The sequence below is a fragment of the Pelodiscus sinensis genome, chromosome 2 (genome assembly GCF_049634645.1).
Source record: "Pelodiscus sinensis isolate JC-2024 chromosome 2, ASM4963464v1, whole genome shotgun sequence".
NCBI lineage: Eukaryota > Metazoa > Chordata > Testudines > Trionychidae > Pelodiscus > Pelodiscus sinensis.
In genome coordinates this window covers 188,139,618-188,164,055 of record NC_134712.1, presented here as the reverse complement: position 1 = coordinate 188,164,055, position 24,438 = coordinate 188,139,618, and the positions used below count along the sequence as shown (strand labels likewise).

Here is a 24,438-nt window from a genome sequence, read left to right as displayed (position 1 = left end):
CTTTGTACAGCAACTGGAGTTCTTCCAGCTGTATCTCTCTAGGGATGCTCCAGAATCTTCCCTCCTTCCTCTGCCTTGGAGTTTTTTTTGCTGGATTTTCATGGTTGAGAAGGAATTGAAGCAACAATGGCATATGCATCTCAAAGAACACCAGTTACTGTTCAAGGTGAAGGATCCCTTTTTCAGAAAAAAAATCTCATCCAAGATTAAGGTCTTAAAGTCATTGTGGCTAGTTCTCTGAAAACATCCACTCCATGTTCAGTGGCAGTCAATGCTAGCAGAATATTGGGAATCATTAAGGGACGGATAGATAATAAGACAGAAAATATCATATTGCTCTCTGTAAATCTATGGTATGCCCACAGCTTGAATACTGCGTACAGACATGGTTGTCCCATCTCAAAAAGGATGTACTGTATTAGAATTGGAAAAGGTTAAGAAAATGACAAAAAATGATGAAAAGTATGGAACAGCTTCCATATGGGAAAAGATTAATAAATCTGGGACTTCTCAGTTTGGAAAAGAGATGACTAAGAGGGGGATATTAAAAATCATGAATAACAAGGAGAAAGTGAAGAAGGAAGTGTTATTTACTCCTTCTCATAACACAGGAATTGGGGGACGTAGTCACCAAATTAAATTAATAAGCAGCAGGTTTAAACAAACAAGTATCTTCACATGACACACACAATCTGTAGAATGCCTTGCCAGAGGACGTTGTGAAGGCAAAGACAATGCCAGCATTTAAAAAAAAAAAAGATAAATTCGTGGAGGTTAGGTTCGTCAATAGCTATTAACCAGGATGGGCAGAGATGGTGTCCCTAGTCTCTGTTTGCCAGAAGGTGGGAATGGGTGACAGGATGGATCACTTGATGATTACCTGTACTGTTCATTCCCACTGAGACACCTGGCATTGGCTACTGTTGGAAGGCAGGATACTGGGCTAGATGGACCTTTGGTCTGACCTAGTATGAGCGTTCATGTGTTCTGAGCTTTAGAGGACTAGAGTCTCATGGATGAGGCGACTTTAAACATTACTGGATTATGGCTACAAATCTTGCCTAATCTCAAAATTGATGAGATTAGCTATTGGGACCAGGAAGAATGCAGACATTATGTTCCTCATTTTAATTTGGAATAATGCCAATTTTTAATTTAAATTACCCCCACAATATACGATAGTATATACAATATACAGTGTATACAATTATATCTATGTAAAAAGGTGGAGAGAGAGATTTTTCTTATGTACACATATATGTAGTAAGTGTTGATAAAAGGATAGAAGACTGCAGAACATATATATATTATTGAAGAAACACGTCAAGCTTTTCATACACTAGATATGCATAAAATTACCGTGAAAGTCAGAGTAAAATAGGAATGTCTGTACTGGAGCTGACCTGTGTTCTGTCTAATCCAGTGGCTTGTCACTGACTCTGGCAAATTCCCGATGTTTCAGAGGAAGGTGTAAAATACTCTGCAGCAGGCACTGTATAAGACTGAGCGTGCGTTCCTGCTTGCTTGGCCATGAGATCAGAGACGGCCGAGTAGATGTGATACTTGTGCTGTGGAGCCAAGATCTAAAGGTCCACCCTCAGTCCGTGCATGAGAAGCTCCATCTTGAAGTGCTTTGTCAGACCTTACAATTTTCAGTTATTCAAATCTTAACTGAGGGTAATTGGTGTTCACTGACTTTGTGCACCATTCAGTGTACTCTCTTCCCCCACACCTGGTTTAAAAAGAAAATTCATGTGATTGCAAAATTAAATTGCAAGAGGGCAAGTGCAAATATTGTGATTTCTAATGCCCAGAGATGAAAAATGTAACATTTTTGCTAACCTTTTCCGTATCTGATTTTGAGAATAGCATAAATATGTTTGCCCTGGAAAAAACCTAACCAGCTACGTGCTTCTCTGGCAGTATCGCCTTACTGCTGCTCATGTTAGATTTAGTCAAAACAATCAATGCAGGCATGCCGTTAAATAACAGGAATTACTGAAGTGGCCAAGCACGTTCAACTCTCCTGGGATCAGTGCATTGTGCTGGGCTGTAAACTTGATAACAGCCAGCTGGTGACATAATTGGAAGTTCTTAACTTGAGACATCCATGTTGGGGATTTGTGGGGAGGCTTTTCAATGAATCGTCTGTGTTGGTTTTTAACCACAAAAATGTGTTGTGACTTAACTTATCTTAAACTGAAGGGCATCTAAATAGATTTGCAATTCGGTAAACGTTAGGCCATTTCTGAAAGATAAGTGGAAAACATTTCTGAGCTTAGGGGAAACGGCTTTTTGTCTGTGTCACAGCTGATCATATGTCCACAGCTAGAATGTATGTCCTCAGACAGGCATGCATTCCAGAATTTTAAGCACACAGGCTGTGTGGCAAATGAACTAAGTTGGATGCTTACGGTATAACTATATAATTTTCTTGTTCTTGGCACGATATAAATATAGGTACTGTAAATGAGAATATCACTACATTCAGTGCTGCTTGTAATGCCACCACTGAGCCGCACAGTGGCATTCACTAGCACCAGGGATTTCAAAGCCCTGGCTGGAAGTGCCTCCCTGAGCTGAGGAGCCCAGGGAAGCTAGATTGAGTTTGATTTAAGGACTGATTCGATCATTTCTCATGGGAGGCTGAGACAAGAGGTTGCTGATGTGGAGTCAGAACAGAGAGGTTTGGAGGCATAGGAGCAATCCCTGTTTGGCTGGTGGTTTTGCAATGGTTTATGGAATTTGCCGGATGGTTTTTCTTAGCGGTTCTCAAACGTCATTGCCCTGCGACCCCTCTGACAACAGACATTACAGCGTAATCCCAGCCACAGGGTTAAATTGCTCAGGCTTCAGCTTCAGCCCCATGCAGTGGGGTTCAGGCTTCAGCACTACCGGTGTTGGACTTTCTGGGGATCAGGGAAGACAGCACAAGCCCAAACCCAAGCCCTGCTGCCTGGCTTCAGGTTCAGCCCCATGAGGTGAGGCTTGGGCTTTGGTTTTCTGCTGTGGGCCCCAGTACCTGTAACAATGGGCCTGGCGACCCCATTCAAATTAATTCGCAGTCTTTGGGGGGTGTCAATCCATAGTTCAAGAACTGCAGTGTTGAGTGAAATATGGCTAGCAGCTCTGCTGGTTTATGGTGTTTGGGTTGAATAAAAGTCTTATTTATTAACCCTTCCTCCTCCAGAGAAGGTTATTTTGGCTTAACCAGGATCTTATGTCCCTGCAACTGCAGAAAACAGTGAGCAGTTTCTATGAGTGAGCTAGACTGTGAGCCATAGATACATAAAGACTGATAGAATACCACTTTAATACCACTACTGTATTTGGTTCACAGACGACTTCACCCCTGTATCTGAATTGTAGGCTATTTAAATCACTGATATGACTATGCCCTCGTTATCTTCTTAGTGTTTACATAGGAATCTGTTTTAAGAACTCATAATTACTATGTCATGCCCATGCCTTTATCTTAAAGGTTAGACTCATAAGCAGTGGGGTTTGTGGCTTTCACAGCTGCTTGGGGATCACAAACCTCACTGTTCAGAACAAAATGCAATCTCATGTCTTTGGCTTAGTAATTTTCTAATGCCAAAGATTTTAAAAGTTCAGATCTTACTGGGATGAAAGAAGGAAATGGAAGAGTCATGTATTTGTTAGACTATGTACGATGCATATTCATCAGTTTGCAAGGTTTGGTAATACAGTAAGCTGTCCCTTAAAAGACATATGAAACTGAGCTGTGGAACTATAGAAATCAGAGATGTGCTAAGAAATTAGAAATAAACAACCATTAGAAAAATTAGGAGGCCAAATAAAGCTAGATGTGTAAGAAGTTTTTTAGTCAACTTTATTCGTGATAGCAATATTGTGGACAGACATATTATCTAGTCATGCTTCTATTGGGAGCCTTTATTTATCATTTAGTAGAACAGTAAATCTCTGCACTTTGTGAAAGACTGTTTTGCTATGCCATGTGAATTGGTTCTGTAAGCTGCTTCACATTTAAAAAAAAAAAGCCTTAGAGATAACATTGAAATAATCTATAGAACTGTTGCTTCCCTGTGAGCTTACTGACCTGCACATTTAAAGAGGAAACTCTGCTTTGTCGGTAATATTCTTTTACATTTTAGTAGCACTCTGTTTGAAACCAGTTTTGGTATTTTTGTTTCTAATGAGCAAAAGGCTCTATAGCAGGGATCTCCAACCTTTTTAAGCACAAGATCACTTTTTGAATTTAAGTGCAATCCAAGATCTACCTCAAACCCAAATACCCTTGTCCCACCTCCTTTGTGCCCCTTCTCTGAGGCCCCAACCCTGCTCACTCCATTCTCCCTTTCCCCCTGCCCCCATCCTTCCTCACTTTCAGCAGGCAGGTGCAGAGGGTTGGGGTGCAGGCGCTGGTCTTGGATTAAGGGATCAGGAGTGCGAGAGGGGCTCTGAGCTGAGCCTGGGGCAGGCTTTTGGGATGCCAGAGGGGGTTCTAGGTGCAGGCTGTGGAAGGGTGTTTGGATGCAGGGGTTCTCAAGGCTAGGGCAAGGGCTTGGGATGCAGGAGGGGATTGACAATTGGGGTAGGAGTTCAGGATGTGGACTCCAGTTGGGCACTGCTTACCTCAGGTGACTCCTAGGTGGTGGTGCAGTAGGGCTAAGGCAGGCTTACCCCTGTCCTGGCCTTGCACTACTCCCAAAAGCAGCCAGCAAACTCCCTCCATCCCAAGTCCTGTTGTGTCCTCCCTCCCCGCTCTGTGGAGATAGGATACAGGGTGGGAGAGGGGGCACCTTGACATCATCACCCCTCTTCTCCCTCTCCTGCCCTGCACAGCAAGCAGGAGGCTCCCAGGGGTTGTGGGAGGCAGCTCCATGTCAAAGGGCAGGAGATGCACAGCAGTAGGGCAGGGGCAGCTGAAGTGCTGGCACTTGATGGTCTCTTGGCCAAACCAGTCAGGATCACCTGTCAGAAGCTGCAAGATCTACCAGTAGATCCCAATCTACTGATTGGTGACCACTGCTCTAGAATCTGTAACAACAGAAGACAGAGGCAAAACAGCTGTAATCAAAAAAGTACTGAAGCAACCCTCGGAAATCTATTTAAGCATTTGGACTGCAAGTATTAGAATATCCTTATTTATTCTTTAACTCTGCAGTTTATTTAGGAAACCAAGACGTTTTGTATACCTGTTCTATCCTGGAGGTAACATATTTTCCCCATTTAAAAATTGTGGTTTGTGAAAAATATGTTTTAGAAAATGTTATATCCCTTCTATAAGGTGTCCCCATTGCTAACAATTCTGCAAGAAAGAGTTTACTTATAATAACTGAAGAATATCTGTCTCGTATTAAATTCCCCAAGTCATTTAAATTAACAGGTACATTTGCTGGGCAAGTGTAGCTCTTTTAATGATGAGAACCAGCAATCTGTTTAAACATAATGGATTTCAAAAGTCCATCCTAAATAGATCTGTTTTATTACTGTCATCTAGCTAAGAGAAAGTGCCTTAGTAATTTCTCTGGAGATGTCATGCTTTATAATATAATTTAGTGTAACTATGCTTCTTATCCCTTGAGATTGATATTATTTGTAAGTCTACAGCTGTGTTACATCCAGACTCAAGATAGAAGGAAAAATTAAACAGAAAATACTCTATGGACCATGCTTGAGGTTGTCCCAAACAGTGCTTTTGGGGGCGTACAAATAGGCATCTTGCAGGTAATTTGTTCTTTGTAGATGTTCAACTTTAAAGTTACAAGGCCACTTTTCTGTACTTTTAAAAAGATACTATACTAATATATCATGGCACTGGCATTCAGCAAAGGTACGTGCTGAATTCCTTGACCACCACAGTTGCATTAGACTTAATGCATTGCTACTTTTGCTAAGGAAGGATAGCAGTTGTCCTTGTTCAAACCACCGTGGTGCCTCTGAGCCTTGTTCCATTTGGAAAGTGGATTTTAAAGATAGCAGGGATTCCAGAACTATGTGAATATTCCTTCGAGGACATTGCTGTGTATTGTTACATGGAGATAGAGCGGATTGCAGAAGTGAATAAAAATGGGATCCACTTATGGGGCAAAAATTACTCCTTAATTGAATTTCATAGCATGGTTGCAGTTGGCCACTGATAAAGATGTCAGTAGTGGGCATTAAGTATTGTTCCACCATGTGTGCACTAATGTGAGAGTAGGGGAAACATAAGCCTTGAACTTGTGCATGGCCTGCTCTTGGAAGAGGCACCCAAAAAAACATGCTTCAGCAAAACACCTCATGTTTAATTTTTTTTCACAGCCTGAATAGAGAACATCCCCAAGCACTGCTAATCAGTTTGTTGGTCCAACAGGCATTTTATTAACCTCTTGTTTTATTGTTCAGTCTCTACGTTGATGATGTAGGTCAACTTTTTTTTCACATGCAGGACTTCTGTTAAAACTTAGCTGTTTTCAATGAGATTTATCACTGTGTTCATTACCAGAAAAAATGTTAAAAGGCTTTCTATTTGCAGCATTTGGAAAATAATGCATTAGCAATTTTACATCCAGTGCCAATGAATCTGGCAACCAGTATAATTAAAAACCAAATTATTGTGCTTTATTAACAGTCACTTTGCTTCAGTTTGCCTAATAGAGAGTTAGATGTACATTTTGTTAACACTGCTGTGCATTAGTTTTAATAGAAGACATGTCAAACTTCCCTTTGCCAGAAGTGTAGCATGGTAAAATAACCTTATATGATACTGATGAAGATTTTGTTCACACTTGCTGGTTTCATGCATCATCTTTTTTTCCAGATGGATACCCTATTGTAAAATGGTTTCCTGCTTTAGGCTTTGCTTTGTGTAGCTCTATCCTATGCCATCTTTCTATGAACTGGATAAACTGCTTATTAAATTTAATTACAGTCTGAATGACTGCACATCTTGATCTTATTTTCCCCCTGATGTACTATATTTCACCAAGGTCCTTGAGGGTGAAATAAAATAAATCTGAAGGATGCATACTCAGTAACTGCAAGAAATATTTCAAAAGGCATTAGAGTGACTGTTAACCCATTCCTTTTGGTCTATTTTGAAGGAAACTTTTGATGTTTAGCATTATAGAGACACTTCCTCTTGTCTTCTCTTCTATCATGAAAAAAAACCCAAGCTGGCTCCCCAGGATAGATTTTAAATAGAAGCGATGGGGTATTTTTCCTGTCTTTTTAAAAAGAGAGCACATTTCAACATAGAGGTGGCTGTTAAAGGTATAGATTCATGTAAATATTACAGACATGATTCTCCACTACAACTTGGATTTTTTTTGGGGGGGGGGGAGGCACAGAGAGGAGGAGGAGGAGAGAGATTAGTCAGTCTCCTTTTTGAATTGTGAAAACATAAACTCCATCACTTTAACATGGATCTTGCAGTGAGACATCTTAATCCAGAGTTAATCTGTGTGTTTCTATATAGGCATAACTAGGGAGGGAATATGTCTTTTTAGAATGTTTCCACAATACCCAAAGTTTGCTAGGAAAATATGTTGTAACATAATGAACTCTGTGCTCTCAAATTAATGTACAATCCTCAGCATTGTGCATAGTGCTTTCATTGTCAGAGGAAGCATTTTAACATTATGTAAAGAAATACTTTTCAATTCAGGATGGACGGTATTTTGAGAGAGCTGTAAAACCTTCATAGAGCCAGAGGGAGAGAAATTAAATAGAACCAATTCTCTAAGACCTTACGTATGTGAAACTGTGTTCCAAAATATTTAGCTGCTTTTTTCCAGATGGGGAACCAATGTTCCAGATCCACTGTTCATTTTATTTTCAGGGGTTCAAATGTAAATTGTCTCTCTGTCTCAATGCACTCATTATATAATGACAGGAAAGAATGACGGTAGTGGCATTTGGAAATGTTGTAAGTTCATTTGTATTCTGTGTACAGATGGCCACTGTAATCATAAGTAACAGAAACATTCAAAGAATGTTTAGGAAACTAATCCAAGTTTTAAACCAGCAGCATCACAACAGCAAACTTTTCAGAAAATGCCTGGAATGCTAATAGAAAGCACTTCTAGCAGAAATATTCAATTATGATTTTACTAGCAAATCAGTTACTTCATTGGACAGGAGACTGTTGATTTATGATGCCTTGTCTTCTTTCCAGAACTCTAGCGCAGACCATCGGGTTCGACTGGACCTTGGGCTTTGGGACAAATTCAGTGAACTTGCTACAAAGTGCATTATTAAAATAGTGGAATTTGCAAAACGATTGCCTGGCTTTACAAGTTTGACTATTGCAGACCAAATCACTCTGCTTAAAGCAGCCTGCCTGGACATCTTGGTATGTATCTGTGTCTTACATCTGTAATGCAACCCTAGATTGTATTTTTATACTGCACTCTGTTGCAGAAATCATTAGTGAGATAGAGCCAGCTTCTGCATCATCTACTAGTGCGGATGTCTCAACTGTGTAACTGGGAACAGACATTAGTGTACACATACATACAAATATATCACTTAGAAGATCTTACTCTTTTAGAAACCTATGTCACTAGTAATGTGGCAATACATATGTGAGAGAAGGGAAAATAAGAGTTACCCTTTTAAAGCACGGAATCTATCCTCAGGATCTACTGATTAGTCTGGCTGCACGAAGAACAGATTTTGGCCCTATGTATCTATTCAAATGTGTTTAAATTGTGGTGAAAGTCATATGATCCACCCATTACTAATGTGAAATTGATATTTCATTTTGAACACTATACTGTCAGATCTACATAGAGGATGCCTAGAAAGACAGTTCATTAATAAAGACCTTGGGATGGCATGTGCCTCTAATGTCATGGATGTGATAAATGATGATAAATCTGAGACCACGATTTTCCCGTGTTGTAATGATGGAATCTGCTGAACCTAAAGGCAGAAGCAGATGCAGACCCAACCATTAAATGCACAATATGGCAATAAAAAAAACTTTGTCTAGCACTAACATTCATTTAAGAGTACTTTTTAATTCACATCATAAAATTTTAGCAAAATGCTAAGTTTAATTTTAAAATCAAATGTGAGGGGGATATATTCAAAGCAGGGAATTAGTCCAGAAGAATTGGGATTTGCAACTGATTTTTACTTTGTTTGGATAAGTTGTTTAACTTCCCCCTGCCTTAGTTTCCCCATTTGGAAAAGAGGAGTAATAATGTGCTTCAGCAGAGTGCAGTGAGGATGAATTATTTGTTTGCATATGGCTCAGAGATTGTCAGATAAAAGGTGCCCTAGAAATGCAAATGAACCATCATTAATCACAGTTGTAATGTCTAACAAAACTGAAATTGCACGAAGAATAAAATGTGTTTGGGGGAAAGACGTGACCATCTTGTCTGGCTTTCTGATGAGCTGAACTATTTTTGCCTTTAGTACACCCCAAAGTGTATGCAGTTGCTCCGTGGGCCTGATAAGCCTTCCATAGGATGACTATGCTGTATATATTTTGTTTGGCCTCAGCCAGGAGCTTATTCTAGAGAATTTTCAGTTAAAATAATTAATCATGGAATCCCTAAGAATGTGTGACTTCAAAAAAAATCATATTGAGGAGAATATGAACTGCTTTGACCTTTTCTTCTTGTTTTGTCAAAAGCTGTTTTGAAGGCTCTCTTATAGGTGACACTGATATATGGGAAAAACAGAGATAGAGGGAACAGGATTATTCTCTGGCCCGTAAAAAAGGGGAAGTTGAGGTTTCCCTACAGTTTCCAAGATTCACCTCTCATTGGCCCCTGGCTTATAGGCTTTCATTCATACTGGACTGTCTCGTCGTTATTGTGTGTGGTCTCTGCACGAGGCAAAACCATTTATTACCAATTGCATGCCTGTCGTTGTTAGCACTGTTATGATAAGACCCAGTTAAGGTCTTCTTACACCAGAAGGCATACAGTAATTTATAAAGTATGACATGTCTCAAGCGTATTCTGCCTGAGTTATGGGCAGAGAATTGATTTATAATTGTGAAGTTGAAGTGACAAATGGTTAATATATTGCTGCAGAACAGCATAGGCAGAAGATACGAATCTTATTTCTTCACCCCTGAACTTTAGTTTTTAAGATCCTTCCTTTCTATTTGGGGCCTGTCCATTCCCTAGGAATGCTCATCAGCTGCCAGAGGCAGTCGTTTGTAATTCTGATTGGTTAAGATCCAACACGGAGGAAGAGTTGTCTTAGCTTTGAGGATACGCTCTGTCTCTATTTTGTGTGCCTCTCTAATGGCTATACTAGATGCACATATTCGTTAGCTATAGGTTACTAATTTTTTTTAAAAGTGTGTAGTGTAGACTTTGTAGCTGGTTTTCTACCTTAAATTGTCAAATGCCCATCTCTTATGATGAAAGTGAGTGGAAATTTACTTTGTAGCATTACAAAAACATTAGTGGTCTTTATCTTTGTCATTGCACAATAAGGTCACATCTAGACTACATTCCTCTTTCGAAAGAGGAATGCAAATGAGGGAAATAAAAAATGCAAACGAAGCGCAGGTTTACAAATCTCATGCTTCATTTGCATAATCATGTCCAATCGCTTTTTCAAAAAAAGTTTTTTAAAAAAAGCAGTCTATATGCGGTTCTTTCGGGGGAAAATAAACCTTTTTCAAAAGAACAATGTAAAATCTCATTTTGGCTATGTCTGTACTACAAGGTTTTTGCGCAAAAACATCTGGGTTTTGTGCAAAAACCTGTGGAGCGTCCATACCTCAAGCACGTTTTGGCGCAAGAAAATCTCCAGTCAATTGACAGAACAGAGGGCTACAGCTCTTGCGCAAAAAGGCATGCGTGGATGCTCCACAGGGGTTTCTTGTTCAAAAAGAGCCTATCCAAAAAAGCACAGGTGCTCTGATGGCCATTCTGTTAATGGCTATCAGAGCTTTCTTGTGCAAGAGCATCCATGCAGTGTGGACACTCTCTTGCACAAAAGCACATCGCAAAAGTGATGCGCTTTGAGGTGTGGATGCGCTTTTGTGCAAGAAGTTTTTTCACAAAAGACTTCTTGCACAAAAATCCTGCTGTGTAGATGAAGTCTTTTTCAGGAATAAGGGTTCTTTTGAAAAAGGGTTTATTTTTTTTCCGAAAGAACTGCATCTAGACTGCTTTTTAAAAAAAACCAAAAACCTTTTTCGAAAAAGCGATCAGACACGATTGTACAAATGAAACATGGGATTTGTAAATCTGCACTTCGTTTACATTTTTGATTTCCCTCATTTGCATTCCTCTTTCGAAAGAGGAATATAATCTAGATGCATCCTAACTGATGTTTAACTCTGCAAGTACACAAGTACATAGTAAAGACTGATTCTTGAGAAAGTGATGCACCATATCACAGGAAATATGGCAAGCTGCAAGTCATACTTCAAAATTTTATCATTACTCCTCATTATCTGCCCACCTTTCCTCTGCTCTTCTCATAAAGGGAAAGGGACAAAACTGAACAAGAGTTACAGCAAAAACTTAAATTACCAATAAAGCTAAAAAAATCCAGAAATGTGTCAAAAATTAGCTCAGGTTTCTATGTAGTACAGCGACATAACTTTTTCCTTTGACATTTATGCAGTTTTTATGTGACTATTTTATGTGCCACTTAGAAAGAGGGAAAAAAAGATAATTACCATAACAACCCTAGAATCATGTGGCACATGTATTGTCTGTGAAATGCCCAGTACGTTAATTAAGCATGCACTACCTATATTTAATCTGAATAAGAATGTAATTCCCCAATTTTATTTAAGTTAAATGTCAGTAATTTAGCAATGTATTAATAATGCATGTTTTTTCTCTGAAATAATCTATTTCCTGTCATTATAAGGTTGTATTTCAAACCCTTTATTTAGTTACACATTTGTACACAGAATGCACAGTCTGCATTCACATGCTGCACACACATGTACAGTGCACACATACTGAAGGAACATTGAATTTACATGCACCCACTACACAGTGCCTATCTGCATATTACCAAGATCTTAATACACACACTGAATGTGCCCCACATGTGTTTTGCTGGCACACAGACATCCCACATACACGTTCACAGCCGTTCCTTTCCAGAGGAGATGAATCTTGGAGCTGATCTTGGGAAACAGAGCATACTGAAAGGAAGCTGGAGTGCATGCCGAATGTGTCGGTTCTTCTCATGACACCATTTTTTTCTTGCCCTGGGAATTCAGCAAATAGTATCTGCTGTTCTTTGTCTAGTGTGGACATGGGATGAGATCATGGTTTCACAGAAGGAATATACCTGCATTCTAAATGGGGGAAAATATAGCTTTGAAATATATGCACTAACCTTGTCATCTAAAACAATAAAGGTTCTGTAAGGGGCACAACACAAAACTCAGAGCCAATAAGAAACAGTATTTCAGGTGGTGTGATTGAAGTAACATCCTCCTCTTTGCCACATCTAGAAGCACTCCTCCATAATTGTATTCCTACACTTTTCTGCTGCTTTTGACACTGTGGTCCAGCCAGCTGGCCTCTTCCTGGGGTTTCTATGATTTGTGCATTTTGTGGGTCTTCTCTTATCGTCCATCTGCTCTTTCCCGCTTTCTTTCAGTGAATTCTTTTTCTCCATTCCCCTTTCGCAGTTGGGGTTCTACCAGCTGTTTTCCCTGCGACCACATATTTTCTCCTCCTTCACTTGTTGTCAAGGCTAAATCCCCACTCTGTCACAATGAATGCAGAAGTGGGGGCCCACAAAAGTACCTCAAAACCTTATCTTTCCAGGCTTTGGTATAAAACTTCCCCCCAAAATCTTAAAAACCTAGATTTGGGGATAAAAATCCGCTGCTACCACCCAAGTAATGGTAAGAAAACCAGGGAAGAAATCACTTGGGAAATCTCAGCCCTGAAGTAAAACCAGGACACAAAAAAATTAACCAATACCAGGTTAATTTAAAAAAAAGAGAGAGAACTTTTATCACCACCGCAATACTCCTGTTACCAGCATAATGACTCGATGGAAAAGTCACCAATTAATATACTCATGGGGGATCTGCATGGGCCAAAAGCTTAGTAAAAGAGGAGAGGAAACCCCATTTTTAAACGCACAGACATCAGATTCCTATTCCCAAAACATAAAACAATAAAATCTAATGGATTTATCTAAACGTTACCCTACTTACAGATAGTGAAGAGTCTTTTCTTGGATAGAGACATGATATCTGTCCCCTTCACTATCTGGAGAGAAACTGACTAAGGACAAAGGAAGGAAAAAACCAAAAATTCCTTTGTCCCAATTTGAAATTCCTACCTGCATTTCTATTGGCTGCCTGCTACCTGGTTAGGTACACTTAACTCCTTAATCCCCTTGCTTCTGGCTAACCCTCATGGTCATGACACTTATGCTCCCTTCTTCCTCTTCCTGGTTCTCTGTTCTCACCTCCTTCTGAAGGGGGTGTTGAATCGATAATTATTTATGTGCAGACAGTGTGCATCTCATTCAGTCTCTTACTTCTTGCCACATCTTTCTGTCTTTTGTGTATCATTTCTGGGATTCCCCACAGATTCCACAGACTACACGTATAGAAAACATATGCTCACAACTTTCTGAGTGATGTTTTGACTGGCTGACTCCAGGATAGTCCCCTGTCTGGACCAGCCTGCCATAAACATACCAGTCTTCCTTCTACATTCAGTCCAGCAATATGCGATGGTCTTTTTGCTGCACCACTGTTGGTATGCCCTCCCCAGGGTGGAAGGAAGAGTCTGATTTGTGGTGCTGAGTATCTCAATCTGAGGAGTTGTTCAACTTCTCCTGCCTCCAGCTTCTGAAAAAGTTATTTTATGGGGAACCAAAAAGTATCGCCTTGTAAACACTCCCGTGCTGACTGTCACAGAGTGTGGGGGAGTCACTAGCCCTGCACCTCCATCCACAGCCAGATGTGTGACTCAGCCAGCAAGCAGAACAGAAGGTTTAGTCATTGACAGGGGCACAGTGTAGTTCAGCGTTATTGTTACAGGAACCAGGAGCATTCAGTACAATCTGTTTTGGGGATAGGAAGGCCCAGAGCCTCAGCTCTAGGCCACTGCCCCAGGCTTCCAGGCCAGCTAGACTCCCTTCTCCCTAAGCCTGCCAAAAAACTCTCACTCACAGCCACTGCTCACAGTCCCCCATGCAGCCTCACCTCCTGCTTTGTCCAGCTTCCAGGCTAAAGGTGTTATTTGCTGTCACCTGGTCCTCAAGAAGTGAGAGACTGACATACTTCTACAGTGAGTTGTGCCCAGCCCTCCCATCCTCATGCTGATAGTGCTGCAGTGCCCAGGGAAACTGAGGCGCGTGCACACACACACACCTACACACACACACACACACACACACACACAGAGTCATTACAGAACAGCACAGAACAGCAGAATCACATTTAACACAACAAAGCGACCAGTGAATGCAAAACCAGAGTGAATACAGGACTACAAGAGTGGACAAAATCCCCACTAAATCGTACACACCTTCATGTACGTGCAAATAATTACTTCACACACACATTAGTAATGATCCAGGGAGTCCTTCCCAGGCAGCCACATCTCCGGACAGACAAGGATGTGCTGCTTGGGTGTATGGAAGTTTCCTTGAAGTTTCTGCTGTTTCCTACATTCTGCGTACAGCTCTGCTCCTGAACAATCTGCAGGAGTGTTTGCCCAACTGTTCTCTGGTTCTGTGGGATATATATATCCTGCAGGGCTCAAGTGCCATGGACCCAGTGATACACCAGATCTGGGAAGCCTGCAGAGCTTTCAAACTGTAGAGCCAGAAGGATGCCCTGGAAAAAACACGTTTAGTTCTGTGAAAACAAGGAATCCTGTGACACCCTCGAGAGGAGTTACAGAGGCATTACTATAAGGACAACAAAAGAAAGAGGGTACTTGTATAAATGAGGCTAATCAAGATACATGCTAACACGGCTACTCCTGCAAGACTTTAGTTCTGTGGAACTGTCTGGTGTGTAGAATTAGCCCGACAGCCTTCACATGTGAGGCTCTCTCTCACCACAGTGGAAGTTCATTCACCAGGCTATCCTGGTGACTAGGGGTTGCTGCCACTTCTCAGCTTCAGGTTACGAAGCTGGCTTTGAACTTCATAAACTTCATAAACTCCATCCAGTGTGCGTTGTAGACCAGAGCATCTGTCCTCATTCAGAATGTCATAATTTATGGCAAATTTGACACCAAGACTTCTAGTGATAAAATGCTGCTAACAATAATTCAGAAATCTTTGTGGAAGTGACTGCTTCTTATTTTATAAATTGCTGTGTCTGGATTTCTTCTTTGCTTAGCCACAAATGAACAGAAAAATTCTCATGTGACAAGGCAGCAAACATGAGAAATTCCAGACAGATTGGCTTAATGTTGGCAAAGAAAAGGTTTATGGAAAAATTGGTCACAGTCTTAATAATGTAGTGATTACTGTCACTTCATAGTTCTCTCTATTTTTATCTGTAGGTGAGAAGAAAAGTTTACTCTTGTCTTCATTCCTTTGGTATAAGTAAGAATTTCTTAATGCTAATCCCTAAAATTATCATTCTTATTTTGGGTGTTTGTTGTAAAACCCTGCAGTAACACTAAGAACACATTTTTATGTGCACAATAATAGGTGCAAACTGACAATTATGTGGATGTGTCACTGCTGGATTTTTGTTAGAGCACCTGCAGTGGGTTCTGTGTCTAAAAAGTTGAACTGCCTATCAAACCAGATTTAAAAAGTGAAAACAATATTTCTGAAAGAAAGTCAAGACTGCCTTTATAAATCTGTTTAAAAGAAACTGCTTTATAACAGTGATAGCTTTGTAAATGTAGCTTTCTGAATATCTTCTAAAGCTTCAGAGGGGTAGCCGAATTAGTCTGTAACAGGAAAAACTTAAAAAACAACAAATAGTCTAGTAGCACCTTAAAGACAAACAAAACATGTAGATTGTATCATGAGCTTTTGTGGGCACAACCCACTTTTGTTTCCTTTTGTGTGACTTTCTTTTTTGTTGTTATTTGCTCATCCCTCATAAGGAATCCATATATTTTAAGATAAAAATATTCCTTAAAACAAAGGATGCTTTAATTATGCACAAGAATTTTATTTATGGTTTGTAGTGGCTTTTAGCTGCAGTGTGACAAACTTGGCTTCACTCCGGAATCTAAACAATACTAAAGATGTTTGGAGAGGAGTTTTCTGGACAGTTGTTCAGTTTAAAACAAAAATATCACTGTATCTGTTTCTACTGAATGTACTGACATTCCTCATGTGTTCTGCAATGAATCTAAGCTTGATATTTGCTTGGCAAGGAATTTGCTTAAGAAAGGGCTCAGTAATGATTGAGTAAGGCCATTGTCTTTTTCCTTTCTGTATGAAGGGCAAATATACTACACAGTTCAATATGTTTTAAAAGACCTGTCCCATGATTTAATCATAAGGTGCTATGAGAGAAGGCACTTGAAAGAAATCTGGAAACTGTCACTCTGGTCATATTCAGGTGCACCGCACAAGAGATTCAGCCAGTCTTCAGCTATGTCAATGTTTTAGTGCCCTTTCTCTGTTATATGGTCAGCAACACCATTGAGAGAGGCACCTTCATGGCTGTGCAATTCTGGCAAAAATTGGATGCATAGTGCTGTACTGAGGCAGCTCTCCGGCACCTGTGATGGGAGCAGTACTGTAGACAGTTTTCCGGTGCTTTTAGCACTATGTCATTTAATCCCACTCAGTGTCCACCCTTATGCATTATTGAGGAAGAAGAGGTGGTATTAGGGTGAATGGTACTAGAATAAAGGGCTCTACACTTGGGCTAAGGCTTAATTTTAAAAATTAACTTGCAACTTCAAATTTAAAACACTGAAATCTGAAAATTGCCAGACAGAAAGTTAGAAATCTGATCACCACTAGCTACTGTCATACTGGGATACAACTGTTGTCGCTGTAGGTCTTGTAGCTTACTGGATAGTTGACTAGACCCGCAACTAGTTGCTTCCCCTCCTCTGTTGTCTCTATTAGAGGCAGCTGGGGGGGAGCAGGAGCTGGTGCTGGGGGGAGCCGGCTTAAAAGCTGGTTCCCCCCCAGCGCTGTCTCTGTGGGGGCAGTGGAGGCGGGGGTAATGGGCACCATCCATGAGCCAGGAATTCGCTGATTCCTGGCTCATGGCTGGCCCAGACGTTGCAGCTCTGCTTTTTTAAATGTATTAAGAGCCTGAATTTTAAAAATCAGAAGCGCAGAGAAGGGGACCCAGCATGAGCTGGGACAGCTGCTGCACTCCAGCCTTTTTACATTTAAGGCTGGTGTGCAGCAGGGAGACCTGACGCAAACCAGGAATCAGCTGTCCTAGCTTGTGCCAGGTCCCTCCTTCTGCGCTTCTGATTTTTAAAATGTATTAAGAGCTGTCAAGTTCTTAATACATTTAAAAGGCAGAGCCACAGCCGGTTTAGCTCCTGGGGCTGGGAGCTAACCCCTCTGGGGTTCTCCCTCTTATCCATTAATCAACTAGTTGATGGACAATTCATTGACTCGTTGATTAAACAAAATTTAACATCCCTAGTAGTTTTGTTGAAGCTCAGTGTTCCCAAACAGCTCCAGTGCTAGATAACTCTGATAAGGTTTCTCCAGCTCTGAGCTCCATGATCAAAGGAGCAAAGCAACTCATACTCTAAGAAAAAACAGCATGCTCTGCTAAACGATAGGCGTGTTTGTTTTCTCTACAGTCCATTGGGTTATTGGGTTATCTCAAGGTGTATTGAGATCCGTGCTCCTTCAGCAGTTCATTTTATGTCTTCTTTTAGTATAAATTTGTTTAGCACAAATCACTGACAAATAAGCAGGCAACTGGGGAATCAAGAACATTTACCACTGAGGGAGTTTGTGAGCAGCAAAGTATTAGAAATGCTATGAATTAATCAGAGTGGGTCATGTTGCTATCAGTTATGTTTGCCTTGATGCCTGTTTTAATCATTGATTAAAAAGGAATTTTGAGAGCACATTATAATTCAAAGAAATATATATTTAATTCTGATACTCTCTCTCTCAGCCCAGATTTGTAATGTATGCCCCGACTACGGGCTTGGTTGTATGCCCAGATTATGGGCTAAAAGGGGATGTAGGGGATGGGCCTTATCCAGAAATATACCATAATAGGGATTTTATAGGAAGTTTGCAGAGAGAGAGACATTTCCCTGTAGGTCTCTGAAATGCCATTACCTCATGAGTCTCCTCGTCCTTCATTTGGAACACTGTTGCCAGGCAAAGATGAAAGAAACCACCACAGGTTGGTCAGCATCCAACTGTTTGAGGGTTTCTGAGTAAGGGCTTCTCTAGCTAGAGAAATAATTAAAATTCTCTCTGTGCTCAGTTGTATTTGTTTAAATCTTTGTTTGAGAGTCTCCAAAAAAAGTAAGCTGGCTGTACAGGAAATAGATATTATCAGCCCTGATAAGGTAGCATTGTGTAGACAAAGAATATGAGCTTGAGCTTAGCCAGCTAATCAATTATATTTTTAGGGTGTTCTTTAAAAGTAAAACCTGAAATTTTAAACTTGTTTTTCACCATTCATAACCTGAATTTAAGTGATGGGTTGCGTCAGTTTTACCATGTTCTTTATTAACTCTACAACTGTATAAATTAATCCATGCCATCCAGGTAATCTTTACATATAATCATTTTTTCTTGATTGACGTAAGAGTTCTTTCAATCTCTACCTGGCACCTATATACTGCATGCATCATTCTGCTAGCATAGAACTACCCCTAGCAGCACTTACTAATTGAATGCAGAGCATTCTAAATGTTTTATTTGCAGTTTTTCCCCTGTCAAATCCTCTCCATCCTACAATGGAATGTTCTGCTTTTGGAGAGACAGTTGTGGCTGGCCTTACACCTGCGAGTAAACCTACTGAATCTATGCTGTCTCAACTCATAAGCACGCTGCCAGTGGCCAGTAAAAACCTCTTCCCCAACCCTGCAGGGTTCTCAGTGTTTTGATTGCTCAACAGGAAGGAGCTTCAGAACCTTAAGGAAGTCTGGGTTCTGATTGACTGGTGAGCAGGTTGAAACTTAAGACATGTAGAAAATATTGTAATAGAATCAGATAAAGTTGGTCCAGTTCTGTAGACAGTCCGTCACAAGCTCATTAGTCAGTTCCCCAGTGGGCAAAGGAAAGGAGCACTTGTGTAGGTGTTAAACTTAGCACTGGAGGAAGGAGAACTTTTTGTGCTGATCTCTAGGAATCCTTCTACCAGCTGGGAATGGGTACTGGTGTGCCTTCAAAACTAGGAAAGGTTACCATGACACAATGGCTACGTCTACACTGGCATGATTTTCCAGAAATGCTTTTAACAGAAAAGTTTTCCATTAAAAGCATTTTCAGAAAAGCACGTCTAGATTGGCAGGACACTTTTCCGCAAAAGCACTTTTTGCAGAAAAGTGTCCGTGGCCAATCTAGATGTGCTTTTCTGTTGGTGCTGAGTCGTCAATGTCAACATTAGACAAAGTACTGTACAGTAAAACTCCAAATGTCCGGCATCCAGTTGTTCAGCATCAACTGGAATCCGGAAGTGCTCCGGTCAGCCGCTCTCTCGGCCGGGCTGCTGTGAGCCGCATGTGCGCTCATGGCTCCAGCCTGCACTTTCTAGCAGTCGGCCTCTGAGCACAGGCCTTGCGACCGGGACATAAGGTTGGGGGAGAAAGGGGACTGGGTTACATACAGCAAGGAGGGGAGGTGTTTAGCTAAGGGAAAGGGAGAAGAGGGGAGGAGGATTGGGCTGGGAATATGCCCCTGTGACGGGTCTGCTGGGACCCGCACTGTGTCCGGGGGGAACGGTGCGGTGAGCGGCAAACCCTTCGCTGCTTTGCAGGGAGGCAGGGGAAGCCCACACAGCTGCCAACTTTTTGCGGAAAATAAATCTCTGCTTTCTACACTGGCCCTTTTGCGCAAAAGTTTTTCAAAAAAAAGACTTTTGCCCGAACGGGAGCAGCATAGTATTTCTGCAAAAGCACTGACAATCTTACATGAGATCGTCAGTGCTTTTGCGGAAATTCAAGCGGCCAGTGTAGACAGCTGGCAAGTTTTTCCGCAAAAGCAGATGGTTTTGTGGAAAACCTTGCCAGTCTAGACACAGCCAATGTCTTTGAAGGCAATGGATGTGAACAGGGGAAAAGCTGGGATGATTTTAGTCTCTGAGGGGCTGTCTGCTTACACCCCAACTGAAATGTATCTTTGCTTCTTTACATGTTTAGCACTCCCATTTGGGTCCTTTGTCTACTAGATCAGTTCACTCTTACATAGCTGATTGTGTACAAATGGTAGCATAGTCCTGTTTTCTGTCTCATCTTTGCAGTTCCACTAGGTTCTGTTACCTCTAGTGTTCCCTCTAATTTTTCCAACCCACGTGAAGAATAAAATTTATTTGCACCAAGGCATGTGTGGATGTGCACCAACAGAAGAAACACATGCTGCCGGCTGTGGGCAACTGTAGGCAATCTCTCCCGGGTGGCTGCCCAAATGCTCAGCCTACAGAGAACATGGGGTTACCTCTCTGACATAAAAGCAGAGGACACAGACTCGGGAAAGTTCTTCTCTTTCCTCGTTCTTAATATATTTGAGAATTTACTTGGAATTGGAGCAGTTATATAAAACAGATAAAAAAAACTAAACTGTGGATAAGCCCAAACACAAGGCTGGTGTGTTGTTAGGACCAAGGACTATCTGTTAGGAGCCAGAGTTACAAGTAAACAGCTCTGTATATTTAGGCTAGTAGTGGATACTAAATGTTTGTTGTGTATCCATCAGGATAATGTTAAAGACTTACACAGATCCTGGGTAAACTTAAAAAACAACAAATGGTCTGGTAGCACTTTATAGACTAACAAAACATGTAGATGGTATCATGAGCTTTCGTGGGCACAGCCCACTTCTTCAGATGGAATAGAAGTCTTGTGATCATTTTGACTAAATGGGAATTCACTGGAAAATTTGTCTGGCCTAGAAAATTGCCAGACTTCTACTTTAAATATTACACAGAGTGAAAACTGGACATTTTCATTTTGTCTCCATGCACTTTATAAAAATGACTTACAGTAGCAATAGCACAAATCTGTTAAGTTTATGCAATAAATATTTTGGGGGCATGCATTCTATAGTCTCATGAGTAGTTTGCTGTGTCACCAAAGCTCTCCAGTCTCTTCATTACAAATCTTTTCCAGGATGAACACATCAAATTTCATTCTTTTTCCCTCCTCCTACAGATCCTTAGGATTTGCACAAGATACACACCAGAGCAAGACACTATGACATTTTCAGATGGCCTTACCCTAAACCGAACTCAGATGCACAATGCTGGATTTGGTCCGCTAACTGACCTTGTGTTCACATTTGCCAACCAACTCCTGCCTTTGGAAATGGATGACACAGAAACAGGCCTACTTAGTGCCATCTGCTTAATTTGTGGAGGTATTGTATAGTGTGAACTTGGATACTTTAAAAAAAAGAAGGAATATATTAGGATCTCTCCTTTCTTAATGCCTTACATTTCCAAAATATATAATGATATATTTAAGTAATATATTAATTTAAATAAACAAGTTACATTTAGGGATTTTAATTTGGCCAAAGTTTGTAGTCCTTACACAAGTAAAATAGCTTTTGAAATCAATCAGATAGATCCCTGGGAGTTTTGCCTGAGAGAGGACTTCAGGATATATCACCCTTGAGTTTTTCTTTTAATTGTAAGCTATATATGGTATTATGTGCACACATAATAAGTTAACCTTTTCTTTTGTGCAAGAGGGATCTTAATTGTTTTATCCAACTACTGTCTATAAATATGCATTTACACACACACACACACACACACACACACAATCCTGGGCTCAGTCCTTTATAAAATTGTAATTGTGAACAAGATTTTACTCAAACAAGTAAATTAGTGGTGCTGACTTAATTTCTTGGGTTTAACTATGATGCTGTCAAGTTGAAATCTAGTTAATTTCTAAAAGTAGTTTCAGATATTACATCAGCACCTGAGTCCCTCTGCCTTGTACTGTTCTTTTTTTCTAATAATGCTTTTCCCTCTCTTTCTACTGTGCAAAACTCTTGGTGCAAGCAGGAAAAACTGACTCACATTCAAAATATATAAGTGCTGTCAAATGCACCTAGCAAATGTTTTCCCTTTAATTCCTTTCAGCTGTAATGCTCTTAGGTGTTACCCACAGCAACAGCTAGTAACACTTTTGAGACAGAAGTGTGGTAAACTGGTGGTATTCCTTTCATACATCTGGGGCATAATTTTAATTTATATTTTTTTAAGCATAACCCATCAGGATAACTAGTTTTCTTGCTGTGAAACATTATCATCGCTGGTGTTTGGTGGTAGTGCAAATCAGAGCCCTTAACTGTTTTCAGTGGCATTTGTTGTCATTCAGGCAAGTGCTGCCATCTGCTGAGATGTGAAAGTAATTGACTTGCTTTTGATCTAGTGATCAAATAACCAAATGTAGCCTTTTAACTTAGTTGAGTAACATTAAGTCTCATTATGAAAACAAACAGATACAAAATGAATTCTAGAGTGTTATATTTAGCAGCATGTTCATCAGCTGTGGAAAGAGACGGGAAGCAGGGTACTAAGGGTTGTGCATATTGTAATCTCTCCACATAACTGAGGAACAGCATGGGTAAGATATGAGATGACTCTTAGCTTGTTCTCCTCAGGCAAAAGGATGCCTGAAAGAAGAAAGGTAAAGAGGTGGGTGAGAAAGGAATAAACTAAAATTAGGGACATGTACAGAGTTTCAGTCAAGATCATGGAGGAACCTCTTGTTTTTGGAATAATGTGGAAAACATTAGATTTATACCAATGACCGAGTTTTTATTCTCTCCAGACCGCCAGGACCTTGAAGAACCAGCAAAAGTGGATAAGCTACAGGAGCCATTGCTAGAAGCACTGAAAATTTATATCAGAAAGAGACGACCCAACAAGCCTCACATGTTTCCAAAGATCTTAATGAAAATCACAGATCTTCGCAGTATCAGTGCAAAAGGTATGGTATGCCTTGGCATTTTCACCATCACAATGTCAGGTTTACAGCCAGGAGAAAGCTGACAGGTAGAATTTGCTTTTCCTGTATCTATGCACCATGATTTAACATTACCATGCAATTTATACTGTAAATGAGATTTTGGGTAAAGATGGGTTAGGAGAGAAATTATACATCACCAGGATCTGTCTACCAATTAATATAACAGCACAATCAATCTCTGAACTGGTCTTTGTTAATCTTCTTTTGCATATATCACAAGCTGATACATAGATTGTTCAACCATCTAACTACTGCGTCAAGGGTGACAAGGTGCTAAAGTCCACCCTCCAGTTTTCTAACTGTCTATTTCCTCCACCATATTTGCCCATCTGCATTGTTGCCCTGTAGTCAAACTCTGAAGATTGGGCTAAACCAAATTTCTGTCTTATGGTGACCACTCTGTGACAGACCAATCCAGGATCTGTGTCCAAGATTGCAAATAGATAGATTTAAGTTAGAGCTTCTGAAATTCATCAGCATATCTTGTCCAGTGTTGCTACCATGCTGCAAGGATATAGCTTTTGGTGCAGAAATGCCATTGTTCATCTGAAATTGGCATTAAGCCAGCAGCACTGGCTATAAGTTTATGAGAAGCTGCTGAGAGAGAATGTCACATGTCAGTCATTGCAAGTCAGCAGGTGTATTTGGTTTTTTCTTCTGGAGGCAGGCAGAGCTTCTTAATAAAACGTGAGCAGTGCTTTGTATGCCTATTGAAACCATTGTCAGCCTCATGTACGTCAGGTTGTTTTTATCCAATGTAGCCGTCCTCCATGTAGTTTTAATAGTAAAGTGATACCTTGTCAAAGTTTTGAGGCATCTCTAAGCCAACACACAAATTAAATGTCAGTCCGTGGCTAAGGCACTAAGGCTGTGTCTAGACTACATGCCTCTATCGGCAGAGGCATGTAGATTAGACAGATCGGCAGAGGGAAATGAAGCCGCGATTTAAATAATCGCAGCTTCATTTAAATTTAAATGGCTGCCCCGCTCTGCCGATCAGCTGTTTGTCGTCAGAGCGGGGCAGTCTAGACGTTCCCCTGTCGACAGAAAACCCTTTTGTCGATCGCCCCGTTATGCCTCGTGGGATGAGGTTTACCGGGGCGGTCGACAAAAGGGTTTTCTGTCGACAGGGGAACATCTAGACTGCCCCGCTCTGCCGACAAACAGCTGATCGGCAGAGCGGGGCAGCCATTTAAATTTAAATGAAGCCGCGATTATTTAAATCGCGGCTTCATTTCCCTCTGCCGATCTGTCTAATCTACATGCCTCTGCCGATAGAGGCATGTAGTCTAGACACAGCCTAAGGGTACAGATAGCAAGATCAAGTATTTGCCTAACACAAGATATCAAAGATGCTTTCAAGAAGGGCAAGAAA

General features: G+C 40.7%; 1 protein-coding gene across 7 annotated transcripts in view; it reads left to right on the top strand.

The window, feature by feature from the left end:
• Window positions 1–24,438, top strand: part of RARB (retinoic acid receptor beta) — a 548,867-nt gene that overhangs the window by 514,266 nt on the left and 10,163 nt on the right. For all 7 annotated transcript variants that reach the window (XM_075922032.1, XM_075922031.1, XM_025190306.2 and 4 more), the window contains 3 exons: window positions 8,144–8,320; window positions 21,234–21,438; window positions 22,866–23,024. In XM_075922032.1, the coding sequence (XP_075778147.1) occupies window positions 8,144–8,320; window positions 21,234–21,438; window positions 22,866–23,024 (541 nt within the window). The remainder of the gene's footprint in view (window positions 1–8,143; window positions 8,321–21,233; window positions 21,439–22,865; window positions 23,025–24,438) is intronic.